The 22,545-nt window shown below is 40.8% G+C and overlaps 1 protein-coding gene across 1 annotated transcript; it reads left to right on the plus strand.

Annotated features, from left to right (window-relative positions):
- The first annotated feature begins 2,782 nt into the window (after positions 1–2,782).
- LOC121872232 (extensin-1-like) lies at positions 2,783–4,799 on the plus strand. Its single transcript, XM_042374899.1, has 3 exons — positions 2,783–2,840; positions 3,125–3,587; positions 3,824–4,799. Exons 1-3 carry the CDS (start codon positions 2,783–2,785, stop codon positions 4,797–4,799), a joined length of 1,497 nt encoding a protein of 498 aa, XP_042230833.1.
- The last annotated feature ends 17,746 nt before the right edge of the window (positions 4,800–22,545 follow it).

The following is a 22,545-nucleotide window of genomic DNA, read 5'->3' on the forward strand; positions in this document are numbered from 1 at the left end:
GGATAAAAAGGGGAAGGAGAGAAAGAGGAAGAGGAGAAGGAGGAAGGGAATGAGGGATAACGGTGATGGTGATGATACGGCTCATGAAGATTAGGTCAGGTTAGGTTTTATCATTGGGTGCTTTATCATCAGGTGAAATGAGGTCAGGTTCCTAAAATTTCTGAGACCCAAGAAGAAGCAGAAGAAGAAGAAGCAGAAGAAGAAGAAGAAGAAGAAGATTATTATTATTACTATTATCATCATCATACTTACCATAATATAAGTAAAGTATAAGGTGGTGTCTGTACCCACTAACACACACACATAATCCTCCCTCAGGCAAAACTCGGCCAAGAAAATTTTGAACACGTTTTCTTCATTAGGGAGAGAAACGTGAAGACAATTCCCTGCGAGGTTTTCCATGACAGGTGACCACCAAGTTAAATGACTTTTACTTTCCTGGAATTACTTTCACCAACTACTGTACTACAATATCTGCAACACAACACCTGTACCACAAAACATTTACAACACCTGCACCACAACACGTGTATCATAACATCTGCACCACAACACCTGTACCATAACACATGTACAACACCTGCACCACAACAAGTGTACCATAACATCTGCACCACAACACGTGTACCATAACATCTGCACCACAACACATGTACAACACCTGCACCACAACACATGTACAACAGCTGCACCACAACATATGTACAACACCTGTACCACAACACATGTACAACACCTGCACCACCCTGTACTTGCCAACAGTGCGTAACAGAGACGTGACCGATCGCCCAAGATGCTAACGAGCCGATCAGTGGTGAAGAGGATAACGGTAAGTAAGATTAAAGTGAAGGTGGTGACGCAGCCGATCAGCTGGAAGTTACACAACAACCACCACGTCACGAGTAACCTATTCAACGTGTAAACAAATGACGTCATCAAGTGTGTCGTGCTACTGCGATAAAAAACTCATTATTTATTCACGTAAGTTAAGACAATTTATGGAGGGTCATCCTGTTAACCCTTTTGTTGCTTGTATGTGAGATTATTTTTAATGTAATCTTTTTTTCTTTTTCTTTTAGGGGATTAGCCCACCCGGGCACAGGTCACTGACCCACATCAGCCTGAAGTGAAATGCATAGTATAATAATAATAATAATAATAATAATAATAATAATAATAATAATAATAATAATAATTGTTCATAAAAATAAAATTTATAATAAATAATACAAATTCAAAATAATAATAATAATAATAATAATGAATATAATAATAATAATAATAATAATAATAATAATAATAATAATAATAATAATAATAATAATAAAAATAATAAAGAAAATACAAAATGAAACCAAAAATCAAAAGTGAGAAACAAATATAAGTATGTTGTGTTGTCAAAGTAAGAGAAACAATTGAGACCCTGCAATGTGTGTAAATGAGGCAGAAAGTCAGATCAGCAACCTGGGACTTGGTCAATTTCGTGATGCCATATAGCAGCAGGGTCTACCATTAGACAACACATTATGCTTCCAATATCTTCCCAGGCGGCAGTACCTCCCTGTTTGGTAGCTGCCTAACCTCCAATTTGGGCCAATAAATGAATACAAATCAGTGAGATATATGAACGTGAACACTTGAAATATTTATGCCAGGGTACACATGTACTACAAGCCACACGTCGCTCTACAGTAGTACATTGTTATGATTTCGAAACCTTCCCTCCTCTGATTTTAACTATAAGTGTATTCTAATTTATTCAGTAGAATCTTTCTACCTGTGCGTGTACCTGTATTTCATTTATCATTTCACCACTTATACCTCCCATTCACTCTATGGAAAGCTGACTTCATTATCGATCAATGGAGGAAAACTTGACGAGAATTTTTATAACCTGAACAATATATATCGTATCTTAGGGATTCTCTGATCTTAATATAAATCAAAATTTAATGAGAATCTGCCACAAGACAACCAGTTTACAGAGCCCCTCGAGGGACGATCCACCCACAAAACATTAAAATGTCCTCCACCATTTTCTACACAGCCGTTTTCTTTGACAAGTCCGCCGCGGTCACTTCCAGGAGTGACTCGTGTAAAAGTACCATGATGACTGATTACTTTCATAACACGAGTTTAAACAAGAATGAACATACATCTCGGAATGGAAATGGTGAAGTAATTTATATACGCTCCTAAAACAGTTCTTTTTCAGCGCATGTCATCAATAACCAGGTGTCGACATCAACCTACAGGTACTAAAATCCAGTTTGCTTTCACCGTTTTTGTTCTATCACTATTGACATACACATTCTTTTAAGGTCAAATGTACACGCATTGCATGTACGCGCACAAACGTTGCATGACTGAATCACCTTACAAGCGTATTAACACAAACATTTAAATTCACAACAACACGCGAACACACACACACACACACTGAAAATGATAACGTGTAGAATATAGGGATAGAGACATATAGATAAAAGAAGAGAGAGATAATGGGATGAAAGCGAGGAACGGAGAGCAATGGGCAGAGGAGAGTAGGGAAGACGAAATGAGTGGGAGACCAACAATTTGATTCATTGAACAATCCTAAGCACGACGAACCAATAACACACGAAATTTCTCTATGTTAACATCATTTAGCATTACGACTAGAGTTATAATAATAATAATAATAATAATACCGATCAATTTGTAAACAGGCCATAAATCCGGTCGTTTTGCAATAATACCACAAATAATCGGTCATTTTGTAAACAGAAGAATATTGACCATTATGCAAATTGCTGCTAATCTTACTGGTCAATTGACAAATAAAACCAACCAATATTCAGGTATTGTGTGTATTTTATTCGTGTCGTCGCGTCATAAACAATATTCTCACCAATGGTATTAATCAGACGAAAATTATTCCACAAATATTAAATCAAGGTTAAGAAAATTAGAAAAATGGTTAATGGGAAAAAACTGAGTGGAGAAATTGTATGGTAATTGCAAACACACACATGACACGAGTTGATATATAATACACCATTCACTCATAAAACTGTACCTTCCCCCGTGTTACAACAAAGTACCTCCCCGTGTTACAACAAAGTACCTCCCCGTGTTACAACAGAGTACCTCCCCGTGTTACAACAGAGTACCTCCCCCGTGTTACAACAGAGTACCCCGTGTTACAACAAGTACCTCCCCGTGTTACAACAAGTACCTCCCCGTGTTACAACAGAGTACCTCCCCGTGTTACAACAAGTCCTACAAGTACCTCCCCGTGATACAACAAGTACCTCCCCGTGTTACAACAAGTACCTCCCCGTGTTACAACAGATACCTCCCCGTGATACAACAGTACCTCCCCCGTGTTACAACAGAGTACCCCCCCGTGTTACAACAGAGTACCTCCCCGTGTTACAACAGTACCTCCCCACCGTGTTACAACAGAGTACCTCCCCCGTGTTACAACAGAGTACTCCCCGTGATACAACAGAGTACCTTCCCCGTGTTACAACAAGTACCTCCCCGTGTTACAACAGAGTACCTTCCCCCTGTGTTACAACAAGTACCTCCCCGTGTTACAACAGGTAACCTCCCCGTGTTACAACAGAGTACCTCCCCTGTTACAACAAGTACCTCCCCGTGTTACAACAAGACCTCGTGTTACAACAAGTACCTCCCGTTAAACATACTCCGTGTTACAACAAGTACTCCCTGTTCACAACCTCTGTCAACCACCAGTACCTCCCCCGTGTTACAACAGAGTACCTCCCCCGTGTTACAACAGTACCTCCCCTTTACAACAGAGTACTCCGTGTTACAGAGTACCTCCCCGTGTTACAACAGAGTACTCCCCCGTGTTACAACAAGTACCTCCCCGTGTTACCAGTACTTCCCCGTGTTACAACAGTACCTCCCCGTTTACAACAAAGTACCTCCCCGTGTTACAACAAGTACCTTCCCCGTGTTACAACAAGTACCTCAGAATACCTCCCCCGTGTTACAACAAGTACCTCCCCCCGTGTTACAACAAGTACCTCCCCCGTGTTAACAAGTACCTCCCCCGTGTTACAACAAGTACCTCCCCCGTGTTACAACAAGTACCTCCCCGAAACAGGTACTCGTGTTCAACAGAGTACCTCCCGTGTTCACACAAATACCTCCCCGTGTTACAACAGAGTACCTCCCCCGTGTTACAACAGAGTACCTTCCCCGTGTTACAACAGTACTCCCCGTGTTACAACAGAGTCACTCCCCCGTGTTACAACAGAGTACCTCCCCCGTGTTACAACAGAGTACCTCCCCGTGTTACAACAACAGAGTACTCCCCGTGTTACAACAACAGAGTACCTCCCTCTGTGTTACAACAGAGTACCTCCTGTGTTACAACAGAGTACCTCCCCAGACAACAGAGTACCTCCCCGTGTTACAACAGAGTACCTCCCCCGTGTTACAACAGAGTACCTCCCCCGTGTTACAACAGAGTACCTCCCCCGTGTTACAACAGAGTACCTCCCCGTGTTACAACAGAGTACCTCCCCCTGTGTTACAACAGAGTACCTCCCCCTGTGTTACAACAGAGTACCTCCCCCGTGTTACAACAGAGTACTCCCCGTGTTACAACAGACTACCTTCCCCGTGTTACAACAGAGTACCTCCCCTGTGTTACAACAGAGTACCTCCCCCGTGTTACAACAGACTACCTTCCCCGTGTTACAACAGAGTACCTTCCCCCGTGTTACAACAGAGTACCTCCCCTGTTACAACAGAGTACCTTCCCCCGTGTTACAACAGAGTAATAACATTATAACAACAACAACCCGTGTTATATGGAAGTACTGTGTATGTATGTGTATGTGTGCGTATATGACCTATGTGCGTCAAGATATACACAGTACACATCATTGCGTGTAAATGGCGAATAATTTCAATATTTGACAACCAGAATGATAAACGGGGTTAACTTGTTTAGTCCACATAATAAAGTTTTGCTTAGTAAATACAAAAGATCATATAATTCCAAAATAACTACAAGTACATTATTTCTCCTATTGTCTTACAGATAAATCGATATATAGCACGATTATTTTATTTAATTATGTACAGTTTTAAGCTTGACATTATAATTTAATATGTGTGTGTGTGTGTGTGTGTGTGTTTATTATGCTCAATGTTATGTCGATATCCTCCGGCTGCAACGTCAGATACCCACGTAATTATTCAAAATAGTCGAAATGTACAGGATATCAACCCATTTGTCGTAAATATAAACAATATTAGTAAAAACTGTTATTAATACTGACTGTTGTCCAGAGTGTGCGACAGGCGGGATTAAAAAGTGGAAAATGTTTACCGAAAACAACCATTTGTCAACCAGTGTTTGTTTACGATTGCACCATTTTAAAACAGTTTGAGTAATAACATCACACACTCACATTTAAAGACCATTTGTATGTTTCCTGATTAATGGTAATGTGAGTGAAGTGTTGTGTTGGGGTAGAACTCTATTAAACTTTCAATAAATGGTTAATATGTGTTATGGGGTCACCACCTCAACTACGGTTTGTCTTCTTGGGATTTTGACTAAATTATTTATTTTACTGGATAGATAATACATGCAGAGGAATAAACAACGGAAAAACTAAAATTAATTTACCTGAAACAAAGAAATGGTCCACGTCGGCGAACTTAAAAGATTACTTTAGACGTCAGACTCGTTGGCAGGAACCACCTCTTTTGGTTTTTCCCTTGTTTTGATTCCCAACAGCAGCTCATATCATAAATATATTAATAAAACTAATAATAATAAAGTAATAATAATTTTCGTATTTTTAGTTCAGGGATATTGGACCGAGAAGGGTTTCATACCTAGTGTAATCTTGTCTCTAACAGCGACGAAAATGATTTATTGTAGATAATATAACCCAATCAATCCTTCCTAACCTACCTTCCCAAGATTGTTGTTTTATTACATTTTAAATTGGGTTCAGTACGTCGGTTCAGGTCAGGTTTCTTTCTTTTAATATATTGTCAACGAGAGGACGACCAAGACGACCCAAGTGTAAAGCATTGTATTCACTCTAAGCAAAACATAACACTGATCGGTCCGACTAATTACCCAGTCAGTTGCGCAATGAAGTCAAATGATGGTCGTACAAGCGTAATTCGGGCTGTGAATCACTTCTCGATTATTATTGTGAAACAAAAAATTGGTAAACTTAATTTAATCTGAGTTGTGTTGTTAGGTTAGGTTAGTTAGGTACTTGCACGTGATCTATTAACTCAGATTAAAGTAAGTTTTCCAATTTTTTGTGACTTTCTGACACCAAATACTAGTCGAGAAGTGATTGGCAGTCCGATTTATTCATCTAGGACCATTATTTGACTTCATTCCGGCTACATTTGGCTACATTTGGGTAATTAGTCGGACCCTCACAATGGCCCTCCTGGTCTGAGTTTGTTATCTGACGAATACCTCCTTCAAGTGTTAAATACATCGTTAAAAACAAGAAATGGTTTGTACAGTCCAAACTACACCTCACAAATTTGCCACTTTAGATCAATGATATTATTTTCACACTGCAAAAATCACATCAAAATAAAGAAAAATTCCTAAAAACTAAGGATTTGTTGGGCTTTTGTTCTAAAACCATTACATCAGCTTACCTTACTGTTGACCTCACCTTAGCGTCTGCCACACCGCCACGCCTAGACAATGTCCATCACCACATTAAAGCCATCACACAAAACATACGTCTCTTCCATTGTTTCTCTTTATCCACCTTTCGTTCACACACTGCTGATTAGTTAAAATATTCCAGGGCGTTTTTTGGGAAAATGTTAACCACTGATGGGTAATAAGTACTCCTGTTCTTGAAACCACTACCGGTCAGTCGCTCGCTGTGAATTTTATGAAAACAAACGCAAAAAAAAAAAAATCCTGTAGCTGCGTTGAAATGATTAAAGAGAATAGTAACAGATCGTAAATTGTAATAACACAGCGTGACATAAGAAAAGTAGATGACGCTACTTGTGGACAGTCTTAGCAAGAAGTTCGCCAACCAAGCGATGTTGTTACTCAGCGGGGAAGTCTTCCGGCTGTCTCCAAGTTTATAAAGGCATCATTTAATCTGGTATTATAATTTATTTGAAAATTTGTATTATCATCATCAACCTCTACAGCACGAGAGCAAACTTCTTCATCACAGTAGCAGCATAGCGCCTGCATGTCATCGAGTTGACCGAACTCTATCTGTGATCTGTTTATACAAGGAGACAGAAAGACAATAAGTGGTTATTTCGGCAGGAACAAGAGTGATTTTAGGATATAATATGGAAATTGAAACGGCTGTTGTTTACTCTTTATCATAATTAAAAGTTAATAGACTAAAAAGATTTAATTTTCACGAACGCCACAAATTCCACATATATATTTTACAAATGCCTGTAGGGTGACGGGCTAAACCTAACTCGCTTACTTTAAATAGTAAGCTTAAATACCCATGTAACTCGGCGAATAATATTATTATTATTATTATTATTATTATTATTATTTCTCCCAGTATATGACGAATAACAGAGTTCCTCCTTTAAGCATCCGTTTTCTCTCATAACCCGCACTTGTGATCACGTCAGAGCCCCCATCGTGAAACCCCTTCAGTGTGTTCCCGTTCAACACTACAGTCTCTTCATTTTCCTTCCAGTATTGCATTAAGCACCAACACATTATGGAGTAGAGATAAACAACGTAAACCAAATTATACAAATAAGTAAACAAAACCATGATTCAATTTTGTTATTTTGTATAAGAATTGTTTTGTTTTAATGAATCTTTATACAGGATATGTTCTCGAGTGAAGTATTTTTGAGTAAATTAATAAATAAATTAATTTATATAGGTAAAAGGCTCTAGTTTATATTATTCAATACATAACTTTGTGAATTCTGCTCGTTTGATATTCGTAATGTATTATTATCGTTATTACTGATATATTATTATTTTATCATTACTATCTTATTATTATTATTATTATTATTATTATTATTATTATTGAGAAGCAAAATTTAAGGGTTCCATATCCCTCTCGGGCCGTTAAAGGAAGCGTAGATGCAACACTTAACCAAACCCTCGGTGGGACACTGTAATCGACCACCTATCACTTCCTCATCTGTAAAGTTAGGTACCCATTATGAAGCTGGGGTATTTTAGTAGTAGTAGTGGTAGTAGTGGTAGTAGTAGTAGTGGTAGTAGTGGTAGTAGTGAAGTAGTTCTAGTATAAAAAATATTTTTCATCCTGGAATTCAAACAACATTTACAAACGCATAATTCACAGACTCAGGTAGCCAAACATTTTTATTAATTAGCCAAATATCATTATTAACTAACCAAATAGCCTCACCAAATAGCCAAACGTCTTCACTAATAGCATAAATTATTTCTCCCACAAGGAAAAATAGATAATTACAGAATATTCCCTTGCTATTAAGCCTCTTCTATCTAAAAAACACAAAATCATCTGTCATCATTCAGAACTTTCGTAAGATACTATTTTTTTCACATTTTTCTATCCTTAATTTTAATGTGAAATGCCACGTTTAATGACTTCAACTTTAAAGGTAATAGCGTTATCGTAAAATGTCAACACAGCGTGAAGGCGACATCTAGCAGCAGTCAGTCTTCGTTACTACCAGAGATTGTCGTCACTTCCGCCTCGACTCGTGTGAGGATGCTTGTCTACGCTCCCACCATTATTATTAACTGTCTTGGGAGTCTCGGTGTAGTGACTGTAGGTTTAGGATCATTTTAACACACACACACACCCTCTACCCTACCCCCACACACTGCTTCCCCTCCCACACACTCTCTACCGCCCGCCCCCACACACTGCTTCCCCTCCCACATACTCTCTACCGCCCGCCCCCACACCCTTAGAGGTCATGTTGTTACAGATAAGATAAAAGGAAAGTAGTATACAGAGTCATCAAAAAATAAACACCCTTTATTTTAACATATAGTCAGGGTATACTTTTTGGATGACATTGTTAGTTGTGTTTTGGGGGGGTAATATTTTTCTAATTGTTATAATATTAGTGTTTCCTGAAGACGTTTTACCGATAGTCTTACGTCAGGTGGTGTGATGCTCTCTGTGTCAAGGCAAATATCTCAATTGATTTCCGTCATAAGTTCATAACTATGGAAAAAATTAGTCTATGCAGCGATTAATTTTTTTTTTTTGGCTTCTAACTAACCTCACACCGCCCTGACACCACCCTCACGCCGCCACCCTCACACCGCCACCCTCACACCACCACCCTCACACCACCCTCCCACGGACACGCAACAGTTTATAAAATACAGGAAATAAAACCTTGTAACGGAGTATCCAGATTCCTATTTCAAGGCCGACAACATTATTATGAGAACAGCGAGGCAATCAATACCATGTAGAGATGTGCGTGTGTGTGTGTGTGTGTGTTTACAGAGACGAGTTTCAGTAATAAGACGTGTTTACAAATTACTTGACTAAAACATCTATCACTTGCAGTTTTCAGCATTAAACATCAAAGGTCAATGTCTGACAGCAACCAACACCTGGGAAATATTACACACAATGGAAACGAGAATTAAAGAGTAACAGTATAATGACGAGACGTTGTTGAACCGAATTGTAATAAAAAAAATCATATGACGGAATTTTTGTAACCTCGAGTTTTACTTGAGTTGTCACATTAGGAGAAGAATGTGAGTGAAACAAAGATTATTTCAACATTAACGATAACGAAAGAAGAAACAAAAGGTCCTTATTTGAATATTTCCCACATTCTCACCACATAACATACACAAGGCCAACACACACACACACACACACACACACACCACACATACACACACATACCACACACACCACACATACACACACATACCACACATACACACACACACACCACACATACACACACACACACACACCACACATACACACACACATACACACACACACACACACACACCACACATACCACACATACACACACACACACCACACACATACACACACACATACACCACACATACCACACATACACACAACACACACCACACATACACACAATACCACACATACACACACACACACACACACACACACACACACACACACATACACACACACACACACACCACACACATACCACACACAAATACACACACATAACAATAACACACACACACACAATACACACCACAACAACAACAATAACACATACCACACACACACACCACACACACACACACAGACAAAAACCTAAGCGAGGAAGAGAGAATCCGGGATATGTATGAAGGAGGAAGGCCAACACACATTGACAGGCATCCTAAAAAAAGTAGAACATGACGTCAAACTGTCATTGTATCAGAGCAACGAGGAAAAGTCCCCAACAGGTCACCAACGCTCGATGTAACTCCCCCTTAAAGGATGACCCTGGAGGTGGTGTATACTGCTGGTGCTGCCTCAAGGTCCTGCGTGATTGTCGAGTTAACCTAACCTAATCTAACCCTGTGTGAATTACTGATTTCTCGTTCTTAATCTCTGACTGTTTGCAATATTTCAGTGTCTTGCTGATTAAATTATGTGTCAGGTCCTCATTGGTTAGGGCAGTGACAGAGCAGCGTGGTGAAAAGTCTCTCAGGGCTTATGCCTGATACTTTGTTTACATCGTGAGGCTTCTCCGTGACGTCCTCAGCGCCGCACGACCACACCATGTTGACCTCAGCCTACATTACCCCCTTCACTACAAGGACGCCACGTTTAATATTTTATTTATTTAACATCAAACGAATTTCTTCATACACAAAGGGTCCAAGTAATACTATAAGCTACGATCTATAACTAAATTCATAGACAAAATTACCCTAATAACAACTTATACGATATACTTAAATATTATAAGTCACATACCACAGAGAATAACGGGAGCATTTTACGATACAAGGAATAATGGATCACGTTTGTCAGATAACCAGTACTGCTTCTCTCTCTCTCTCTGAAAAACATTTATTTCCTTCTCCTGCAGACGGCACCGTAAGGTTTACAGTAAACACCACGACCTCTAAAGTCTCCTGATTGTATCGACGGAGAGAAGGACATCATTATTGTTCTCGTCTAGTTAGTGTGGTGTAATGAGGTCCACCAACACGAGCCTCAGCCAGCCCTTGTAATGAATCGTTTAAAGCTAAGTAAGATGGAGGGGAGGAGGAATGTGAGTTAATGAGCAGGTGTCACGAATACCTGTGGGATATTCGTGTTTGTAGCCGCTGTTACCTGGCGGGGTTACCTGATGCGAATACCTTGGCACGAATGGTCAATATTTATTACCCGAACGTAGGAGTTAATTAAAGACAATTACCTGGTGATTTTTCTTTTTGCTCCAGGTGTTTTCCAATTACTGGGTTGAATGAGATTGAGTCGTATTTTTTTTTTCACTTGGGATTGATGAAAAATTTTTGAAGGAGATAATGAAGAATAATGAGATTAAACAAAATAAAAAGATAGATGGAAGTTGATGAATAACGTATAAAAAAATAAATATTTTTTTAGTATTATTGTGGTGTAATATTTTTATTAAACTTAGAAAATGATCAAGATGCCAATGGACATAGAAGACTTATTTTTAAGATCTAATTTTAATGGGATAATTTTAGAGGGTTTCATTTTAGGGCGTCAGTCTTAGAGGTTTCATTTTAAGGGTTCATTTAAGGCATGTTAATTTGGTGGTTCACTTTGGGATTTGAGGATTAATTTTCAGGGTTCATTTTAAGGTATTAATTAAGGGGGGGTTCATTTGTGTTTCATTGTACGGGTTCAACAGGGGTTCATTTTGGGGGGTTTCATTGTACGGGTTCAACAGGGGTTCATTTTGGGGGGGTTTCATTGTAGGGGTTCATTTAAGGTATATGGTCATAATTTTCACTCTATTAAGTTTCATTAACAGACGCTGAGTGAAAAGAGTCAAAGCCACTTTTTCTTTTAAACGTTAAATTTTGGGTCGAAACACTGAATTTTGGAAAACTATTAAGATACTCGGATAAGAATTTCATTTGAATTGAAAATCAGTAGAGTAGATTTTTTTCGGAGGGAGAGAAGGGTGAGAAAGGAAGGGAGACGGGAGGAGGGGAAGGGAGACGGGGAGGGGAAGGAGAGGGAGAGAGAGTAGGTGAGGAAGAGGAGGAGGAAGGAAGAGAGGAGGAAGGAGAAGAAGAAGGAGAAGAGGGAGGGAGAAGGACAGAGAAGGAAGGGAGAGAGAATGAAGGAAGGAAGGAAGACAGGAAGGGAGGGAGAGGGGCGGAGAAGGAAGGGAGAGAGAAGGAAGGAAGGGAGGGAGAGGAGGAAGAAGATGATGGAGGGTCGGTATTCTATTCACGACCTCTCAGACTCCGCCCGCCAGGTACTTCATTATTCACCTGATTACCACCATACACCACCATACACCACCATACACCACCACCACCACCATACACCACCACCACCATACACTACCACCATACACCACCACACCATACACCACCACCATACACCATCACCACCATACACCACCACCATACACCACCACCACCATACACCACCACCAACCACCACACCACCCACCACCACCATACACCACCACCAACCACCACCATACACCACCACCATACACCACCACCATACGCCACCACCATACACCATCACCACCATACACCATCACCACCATACACCACCACCATTCACGACCATCACCTTCCCACGATCCTTGTGAGCGAAACTGAGTTGAATTTCATCATTTTTTTTCAGAATTATTCGTACTCTTGCCGCTATGTTCAGTTATACATTATGCATATTTATTGCATTACAGTTCACTCTTTGCATATTGCATTATTCACATAAAATTGCACGTGAATTGCATAGAGTTAATTATGGTAAACTGGATTGATATTATCACCGCTTGGAAACTTTCTCAACTGGGAGGAATTTTATAGTGGAAAAAAAAATAGTTTACAAGATGACTATTTCAGGCTTAAGTAATATAGTTTTTTACCCCATTAAAATCTATTAAAATCGATTAAATTTATTAATTTATCCGAAAATATCCAGATAAAATAAAAAACTTGAACCTAACTTAACCTAATCTAACCTAACCTAACCTAAATTAACCTAACCTAACCAACGTTCTATGATCCCGTGTTAAGGTGAAATATGTAGGAATTGTTGACTTTGTGGACGATAGCTGTCAGGAACATGCGCGACCTTTTGATGGGGCCTCTCTGCCAGACAGCTACAGTATCTATCTGTATAACTGTCTATATATCTATCTGTCTATTCGTCTGGTAATCAATTTCATTTAACCTGAACGTTATATAGATAAATAGTCGCCTGTTTTTACGCATAGTCATAGAAAAAAAATACGAATGAGAGTTTGTCCTGGGAATCTGTCTGTCTGTGTTTATATATGTCTGTTTGTCTGTCTATCTGTCCATTTTTTATGTCTCTTTGTGTGTCTGTCTGTCCGTCTTTTTATCCGTCTCTTTGTCTGTCTTCCGATGATCAAAGGGTTAGAGGCGAAGGTCAGGGCATCAATTATTTGCATCTGAATTTAGTCTTGCGTAAACCAGAGCGACGGTGTATTGAGGAGTATTGTGAAGCAGCCACGACCAGTATTAACCATCTCCTCCCTTACCCCCTCTTCTCCCTTACTATTCTCCCTTATTTTACTCCCTTTCCTCCCTACCCTTACTCCCTCTCTCCCTTCCTCCCCCCTTACTCCCTCTTCTCCCTTACTATTCTCCCTTATTTTACTCCCTTTTCTCCCTACCCTTACTCCCTCTCTCCCTTCCTCCCCCTTACACCCTCCCTCCATCCCCCTTTTTACCCTCCCTTCCTCCCCTTTCCTCATTCTCTCCCTCCTTCCCTCCCTCCCTTACCCATAAAGGTCACTCCTCACGTATATATGACGCCACTATACCTGTCACACACCTGCAACATGTGACGAACACACCTGCATCCCCTGATTAACACACCTGTCACCTGATGTTTTATGTAATGATTCACCTGGTCCAGTAAACACCTTTGTTACCTGGGCCCATTACTGTTACCTGGGCCCATTACTGTTACCTGGGACCATTACTGTTACCTGGGACCATTACTGTTACCTGGGCCCATTACTGTTACCTAGGGGCCCATTACTGTTACCTGGGCCCATTACTGTTACCTGGGACCATTACTGTTACCTGGGCCCATTACTGTTACCTAGGGGCCCATTACTGTTACCTGGGTCAATTACTGTTACCTAGGGGCCCATTTACTGTTACCTAGGGGCCCATTTACTGTTACCTGGGACCATTACTGTTACCTGGGACCATTACTGTTACATAGGGACCCATTACTGTACACAGGGGCCCACTACTGTACACATGGGCCCATTACTGTACACAGGGGCCCATTACTGTACGAAGGGCCCAATTCTCTATCACTTTCACCTTTTATTATGACATTTACCCAATAAAAATAATAATAGTCGCAGTGGTGATGATGATGACGATCGTTCACCTCTGAGTGTATATGTCTGCATGGTTTTCTAATTAATCATTCTTCTAACGTAACTCCCAGTGTAATTAAACTTTTTAATTAGTCTAATCAAAATATTCATCACGTCGAACAAGAAAATGCGGAACTGGATCCCATTTCGTGTTAGTATTTTGTGAGAGGATTACTGTCAAGAGAGATGACCTAACCTAACCTGACCTAACCTAACCAAACCTAACCTAACCAAACCTAACCTAGGACTACCCCACCCTCCCCCCCTAAGACAAATTTTTCCTCACCATATGGCCATTCAGAGACGAGTTGGTTGTCGCAAATGAGCCAAGTTTGACGTGGCCACGGCGGGAGGAGGCTCTCAGACTCCTGCTAATGCCTCCTGAAAGAGAGAAGTTACTTTACTCACCGCCCGGGATACAGAGAGAACACTACTAGTACCCTGACACGCCCCTTAACTCCTGTAGGTGAGAGAAAGAGAGAGAGAGAGAGAGAGAGAGAGAGAAAGAGGTATCTTTCTCCTCTTCCTTCTCCTCTTCCTCTTTCCTTCTCCTCCTCCCCCCGCTCTTCACTCCTCCAGAAGTTATCCAGCGCAAGACTCGTGGCCACTCACTAACTTAGCGACTCAGCAGGACAAGAAACTCACCCGACAGCCAACCTTGTCGAGTGAAAGAACGGCGTAGTAGAACCGACAGACAGCTTTGTGCAGTGTTGGTAGCAAGTGACCGATGACAAGTAGCTCCTTATACACTTCCTCCTTGTGAGAGCGAGTGCTGATGCCTTAAAAGTTCCGTAAACTGGTAAATAGTGATGGTCTATTACGTATGATTTTCGATTATCTTTTGCAGGTTTAAATTTTTTTGTTTTGGGAACTGTATATGTGTATTATTTGTTTACCTGTATTGTCTAGGTATATTGTTTGTATACCTGCACTGTCTAGATACATTGTTTATATACCTGCATTGCCAATATTCATGTTAAACCAATATTAATTATGTATGGCTATTTTACGGAATAGATATGTAGCCATCAATATATTTCACTATTTTACGGAAGAAATGTGTAGCCAACAATATATTTCGCTATTTTACGGAAGAAATGTGTAGCCAACAATATATTTCGCTATTTTACGGAAGAAATGTTTAACCATCAATATATTTCGCTATTGTGTAAGGGGCCCCGCTCACTTCCACCTCTTCCCCTGGGCAAGATATATCGATTCCAGTCTATTCTGAGGTTCCCGAACAAAGGTATTCTCACAGTCTTAACAAACTACACTTTACGGTTTTATTGTCTGGGTCAAACCTTCTGCCAGGTGTGTGTGTGTATGCTGGTGGTGATACTTGTGGTGTTGTTACTTGGAGTGCTACTTGATACTTGTAGTGTTACCTGATGTTTGGAGTGTTACTTGATCTCTTCTAGTTAGTGTTTATCTGATCCTTCTAGTGTTGCCTGATCCTTGTGGCGTTACCTGATACTTGTAGTGTTACCTGATACTTGTAGTGTTACCTGATCCCTTTTAATTAGTGCTACCTGAACCTTCTAATTAGTACAGGAAGCATCGTGACATCATCTCAGCTAAGGTAATTAACGGCGCTCATTTCACCATCAGAATGAGTCATTGCAGGTGTCAGTAACTTAACACTCCCAGCTGTCAGAGTGTCTTCGCTGTGTAACTCTACGGTCACTCAACAAAGGAATGAGTGGCAGTACGAGAGAGATGCCGTCACTCGCCTCACTGGGTACCTTCTCGACTTATATTTGATAATAATAATAATAATAATAATAATAATAATAATAATAATAATAATAATAGTTGTAGCTGCCACCACCATCACCATCATCACCACTATCATCACCATCATCACCATCATCACCACCACCACACAAATAACACATATCCCACATTTAACTAAGTCAGTGGTGCGACAAACAACCATTTTCTGAACTTTCTTCCACCGCTTCACTCCTTCTACCGCTTCACTCCTTCCACCGCTTCACACACACCGCTCACACACACACACACACATTGTACTACAGTGAAAGGTTCCATCTAGTTATATATTCTGTGTGTGTGTGTGTGTGTGTGTGTGTGTGTGTGTGTGTGTAAAGGAGTGCGTGGATATACATACCACCACATAAACACAAAATAATACATTCATTCATACTACAACAAATGTTAAGTTGTAGAAGTAAACATTACAACTTTTGCTACAACAATTTAAGTATTTCGTAGATTTACAAAAAAAATAAAAAATTCCCTTCGTTATCCACTACAGAATGCCTCTCAGGTTGCCTTCACCGACGAAACACTATCCATAAGAAAAACTCGTGGCTGCAATACTGTGTTGTGTGGATGTCCTTCGTCCTGACACAACACATGGAACTCAGCCACGTTCTTAAATTTACAGGGTCGTGGTATCTGGTATTGGTACGTCATGCAGCAGCTCAATACCACATACCACAAAACCTCTCTCTCTCTCTCTCTCTCTCTCTCTACCAGCTCAATATCCGCATACCACATAACCTTTCCGTGTGTCTAGGAGCTCAATACCACATACCACATAACCTCTCTCTCTCTCTACCAGCTCAATATCCGCATACCACATAACCCTTCCGTGTGTCTAGGAACTCAATACCACATTACTTCACCGTGTCTAGTGGACGTGTCGATAATATTATACTTTATTCGGCATATTACTATTATTAACGGGTGTTGATTTATTTATATCCTCAAATGTGCCGTGTGTGTGTGTGTGTGTGTAAAGGTAACACGTATTGATTCAAGTCTATTTTCACCTGAGAAAGAAGAAGTTGTCTGCTATAGATGGGCTATGAGCCTAATGTTATTTCGTGTGTATACAATTTTACACGTAAGGTCCTTAAGTTAAATTGATAAACAAAACTTAAAAAAATTAGTTCATTTCATTGTATTTTGTAATTTATTAAACCAATATTGTATGACAAAATACATTCGGGTTTATTAAAGGTATATGATAGTTCCAGCAGGTGTTGTCAGGTAAGGAAGAGTAATTAAGGGAGTTAATAGCTCATCTTCGTCTCCAGAATGAGACTTCGTGCCTGTCATAGGAGAAAGTTAAGACAGGTTAGGTTAGGTTAGGTGTGAGTGATTATACAGGTGAGTGTTGGCTCAGGTAGGCCCACCTTAATGACAACAGGTGGTAGTAGTGGTGGTGGTGGTGGTGGTAAATAATGGTAATAATAATAATAACAAAAACGATAGCATTTTCGGTGATGATGGTGATGGTGATGATGGTGATGGTGATAATGGTGATGATGGTGATGGTGATGATGATGATGATCCTAATATCCAAGATGTAAAAGCCTCGACTTAGACATACATACATACATACATACATACATACATACATACATACATACATACATACATACATAAATACATACATACAGACAAACAGACAGAGACACAGACATACAGAAACAGACATAAATGCACAAACAAACAAGCACATGCTCACATACAAACAAATATACACAAAAAACACAGACAGATAGACAGACAGAGAGACAGAGGACTCAAGACAGTGAACTAAAGACGGCAGACAGTACCAAGAAGCCTCACCTACCCTTCCACCATCTTAGATTTACCATTGATATCATCTACATGTCAAGACCAATTTATGGCAGTGGAGAATGCTTAACCCTGAGTGCCTGCATATATTCATGAACGCATTAACACACACACACACACACACACACACACACACACACACACACACACACGGACAGGTGAGTACATTAACCCCAGGTGTGAAGGCTTGTTCGTGTTATGGCGAGCACTGCTTACTGAATACCAACAAGGTTAAAACAATGGCTGGATTTCCCTCTGTAATGCGATTAGGTAGTAAGTGTACCCTGCTAGATACAGTACAGGAGTGGCCGCTGCTCTTGCCCACTTGCCTGCTCCAGGGTCAAGTGGGGAGGTGGAGGAGGGGGGATAGAATGAGGAAGAGGAGAGGTGGGGAAGGGGAGGGGGAAGAGTAGATGAGGAGGAGAGATGGGGAAGGGGAGGGGGAAGTGAGGAAGGAATAGGAGGAGGTGGGGGAAGAACAGAGGAGGAAGAGGAGGAGGAAAAGGGGTGGGAAGAGGAGCGGTGAAAGAAGAAACAGAGTAGGAAGAGGAGAGGTGGAGAAGAGTAGGAGGAAGAGGAGCGGTGAAAGAAGAAACAGAGGAGGAAGAGGAGAGGTGGAGAAGAGTAGGAGGAAGACAGGTAGTTTCTCAACCAATAGCAACTCTGTATCTGTCAAGTACGTTGTTATTATTGCCTTGGTGTGTTCTGTTCATTGTGTGTACGTTCCTATGCTCCATAATGTTACGTATATGCTCCTAACTTCCATCATGTTAATACAGTGTAAGGTCACAAACTCTTTTATTATGTTAGGTGTACTACGTTCCCAAATAAATTCCATCATGTTAATCAAGCTTACGTGCATAAACTCCACCATGTTAATCAAGCTTACGTTCATAAATTCCATCATGTTAATCAAGCTTACGTTCATAAATTCCATCATGTTAATCAAGCTTACGTTCATAAATTCCATCATGTTAATCAAGCTTACGTTCATAAATTCCATCATGTTAATCAAGCTTAAAGTATATCACGTTAACTCCCTATACACCGTTCAACACCTCGTCTTGAATTATCCTGTTTTGTCATTAATTCCATCATGTTGTCTCTAATTCATGCCAGTCACTTCATAAACACCTGTGACCAACTCAGGTAAAGGTTAGGTGAATGTATTGAACACATATTTACACTGCATTCTCCAGCTTGTAGTGACAGCAGTAGGCCGATATCCCTGATTCTGTCGACGTAACACACACACACACACACACACCTGGACGACACATTCACATTCGTTCCTCCAGAAAAAAAATAGAGTTAATGAAGTGTGTGATTTGCATTTATGTGTTTGCAAGGGGATTTTCTCTCTCTCTATTTACTTCTCCCAAATAAAGTCACTGGGGAGCCAAGAGATAAGAAGTTCAGAGTCGAATTTACATTTCTTTTACGGGTGATGACCTAGATATAAGCGACACACACACACACACACACACACACACACACACACCTACTTCTGAAAATCACCTGTAATTAAAACTTATCACCTGGTCCACAAAGATGTCATCATTACACGAATATCTCTAACATCTGTACTTTAATGCCGTCTCCCGTATGCAAATAATTTCCTTCAATGTTTATATTTTATTTATTTTTAATATTATTCATTATTAACTCTACATTTGGTATCTTATTCTCCTATATAAAAAAATTATGTTTTATAAAATTGTCACTTTATACGGTTTGTTTTATAGTTGTTATTATGCAATTTTAGTTCCAGGTTATGTAAGTGGGTTGTAGTCACCATCACAACACAACGTACAAAACAAAGCTCTACAATACAGTCAGTAAATAATTCTCTCCTTACTTTATAAAAGGAATTTACTTAAACACCCAGATAAGTTACTTTTAGCATTTACGACTGTTAATACCTCACACACTTAGGTATTAATGAGGTATTTTAGTGTTTGTGAAATACTACAGGTAACACAGATTCCTTGACGCTAATATACCTGGTCAGTTGTAGTTAGACACTAGGATTCGTACCCAAACGTTGATGGGCATCCAGCACCGAAAACCACAATGAACTCGCCCCGGAGATAACCTGTTCTGGCGAGCAACAGCTGACGTGCCACCATACTGTAAACACACACCATACATACAGTGTCTCTCTCTCTCTCTCTCTCTCTCTCTAGCCTCTGTTACACCTCACCTCTCCCTCTCTCGTCCTTATTCTATCTCTTAATATTCCTTCCTCTGTTCTCTAGTTCCCCGTTTCTCTCTCTCTCTCTTTCCTTTATCCTATTCCAATCTTTACTGATCGTCTTTAATAGCATCTCTCTCTCTCTCTCTCTCAGTCTCTCCCTCTCCATCAAAGTCTTCTCCATACTTCTATTCCCCCTTCCTTCTCTTTATTTACATTTCTTCCTCTTTCTGTCCTCTGTTTACACATGACCACCTCACCTCCTCTCCTTCCCTCTCCGACCCTCTCCTTCCCTCTCCACCCTCGTCTCTCCCACTCCTCGGGCGCAGGTAATATAGCGAAGAATTTACGAGGAGGGGGTTGTACCTTGGGGGAGGGGGTTGTACCTTGGGGGAGGGGGTATGGAAATGACAGGGGAGAGGAGGGAAGGGGAGAGGAAAGGATGGAAGGGGAGGGGAGAGGAGGGGGAGAGGAGGTGAGGTTGTACTGCATGGTAGAGTTAGCCGCTGCATGACGCTACCTGTCTACTACCCCCTCTACGTATCATCTATCTTCCTCTTTCCTTTTTCTCACACTAACTTCTTTATTCCTTTCCTCCCTTCCTCCCTGCTCCTTCCCTCCCTCCCCTCCTTTCTCTCCTCTCCCTTCCTATGTCTTCTCTTCCTTCTCTCCTTTGTTCCCCGCTTAAGACACCTCTCATGTGCCTCCTCCTCTCCGCCACGCACCGCCATCAACACGATAAATGGAAGAATATTTCACCTTTCTAAATTTTTATATGAACTGTATATTGTATTGTCGAGTCTTATATATAATTTACTTATTTAGTTTGTCATTATTACTCAAAGTAGCGATTTTTTATGTATTTTAATTTTTATTGTTGTTTTTTTAGCCACCCCTTTTTCACGTCTGGTTGAATCGAATTAATTTTTTTTTTGTGGCAATTAAAAAGTTCTCTCGATCAGGTAAGTGTTGTCAAGGCTATCCACCAAGATGTCTTACGTTCGATGATTGATTATTACTGATTGAGGTTAGGTTAGGTCAGGTTCTAACCATACTGACCCAAACCAAATGTCCCGTGGCCCAAACGTTCCTACCACTATACCTGTACTATACACCAACATATGTACTGATAGTTTCTTCACAAATAAAATTCTTAATCTTACCTGAGACCTGAGGGAGGGCCAAAGTCGTCAGCTCACCTGTCCTCGTCCAAGTGACCCGTACAGTGACCTGAGCTCACCTGGATGGCTCGGTTGGACGTTGTCTCCTCCACCGGTAATTATGTCAACAACTTACACACAGACGGTAATAAGCAGTCGGTCGTTTGTTACTACTATGGTCCACTGTGTGTGTGTGTGTCTGTGTGTTTGTGTATGTATATGTGTGTGTGTGTGTGTGTGTGTATCATATGAACGCCACCACGGGCACAAAACTGGCGTACGTTCGTCAAGTGTAAGTTACCATTAGTGTTGGTGATTGTATACCGTTCGTTAAGTGGTTAGTTGAGGGAAGAACTGTTCATTGATCTCTGTCTGTCTGTCTCTGCCTGTCTCTATCTGTGTCTTTCTGCCTCTGTCTGTCTGTCTCTCACTCACCACAAGGAAGGGGACAAAAGTAAACAAGTGACCTTTCTTTGTTGTCTTAAGTGGGTGTTAGTCCAGTTGGCTCCTACCTCACTCCTGCTGCTGTGTTGACAACTGCCTCCACACCCCTCTACTCGCTCCTATACGCCTCCACAACACCTCCACACGCCTTCAGCCACTACAAACACCCACACCAAACCTACAACAAGTTTCCCTCCGTTACTAGACACCTACATCACACATACCACACACCCTTATGTGCCACAAGACAACCACGCCTACCATCACACGCCCTCAGCTACTGCCAAACAACCACGCCTACCATCACACGCCCTCAGCCACTGCCAAACAACCACGCCTCCTACCACCACACGTTCCCAGTCACCATCAGATAACCACGCCTACCATCACACGCCCTCAGCCACTGCCAAACAACCACGCCTCCTACCACCACACGTTCCCGGTCACCATCAGATAACCACGCCTACCATCACACGCCCTCAGCCACTGTCAAACAACCACGCCTCCTACCACCACACGTTCCCGGTCACCATCAGATAACCACGCCACTTTCCCTCACCCCATGCCCCA

Source organism: Homarus americanus, unplaced genomic scaffold (assembly GCF_018991925.1).
Source record: "Homarus americanus isolate GMGI-L3 unplaced genomic scaffold, GMGI_Hamer_2.0 scaffold5589, whole genome shotgun sequence".
Lineage (NCBI taxonomy): Eukaryota > Metazoa > Arthropoda > Malacostraca > Decapoda > Nephropidae > Homarus > Homarus americanus.

Bases quoted from the DNA above. Each gene is read 5' to 3' on its own strand.
- LOC121872232 (XM_042374899.1), top strand. From the start codon at position 2,783: ATGCAAATTGCTGCTAATCTTACTGGTCAATTGACAAATAAAACCAAC. The intron at 2,841-3,124 runs GTATTGTGTGTA...GTGTTACAACAG, and splicing joins TAAAACCAACCAATATTCAG to AGTACCTCCCCGTGTTACAA. The intron at 3,588-3,823 runs GTAACCTCCCCG...TCCGTGTTACAG, and splicing joins ACCTCCCCGTGTTACAACAG to AGTACCTCCCCGTGTTACAA.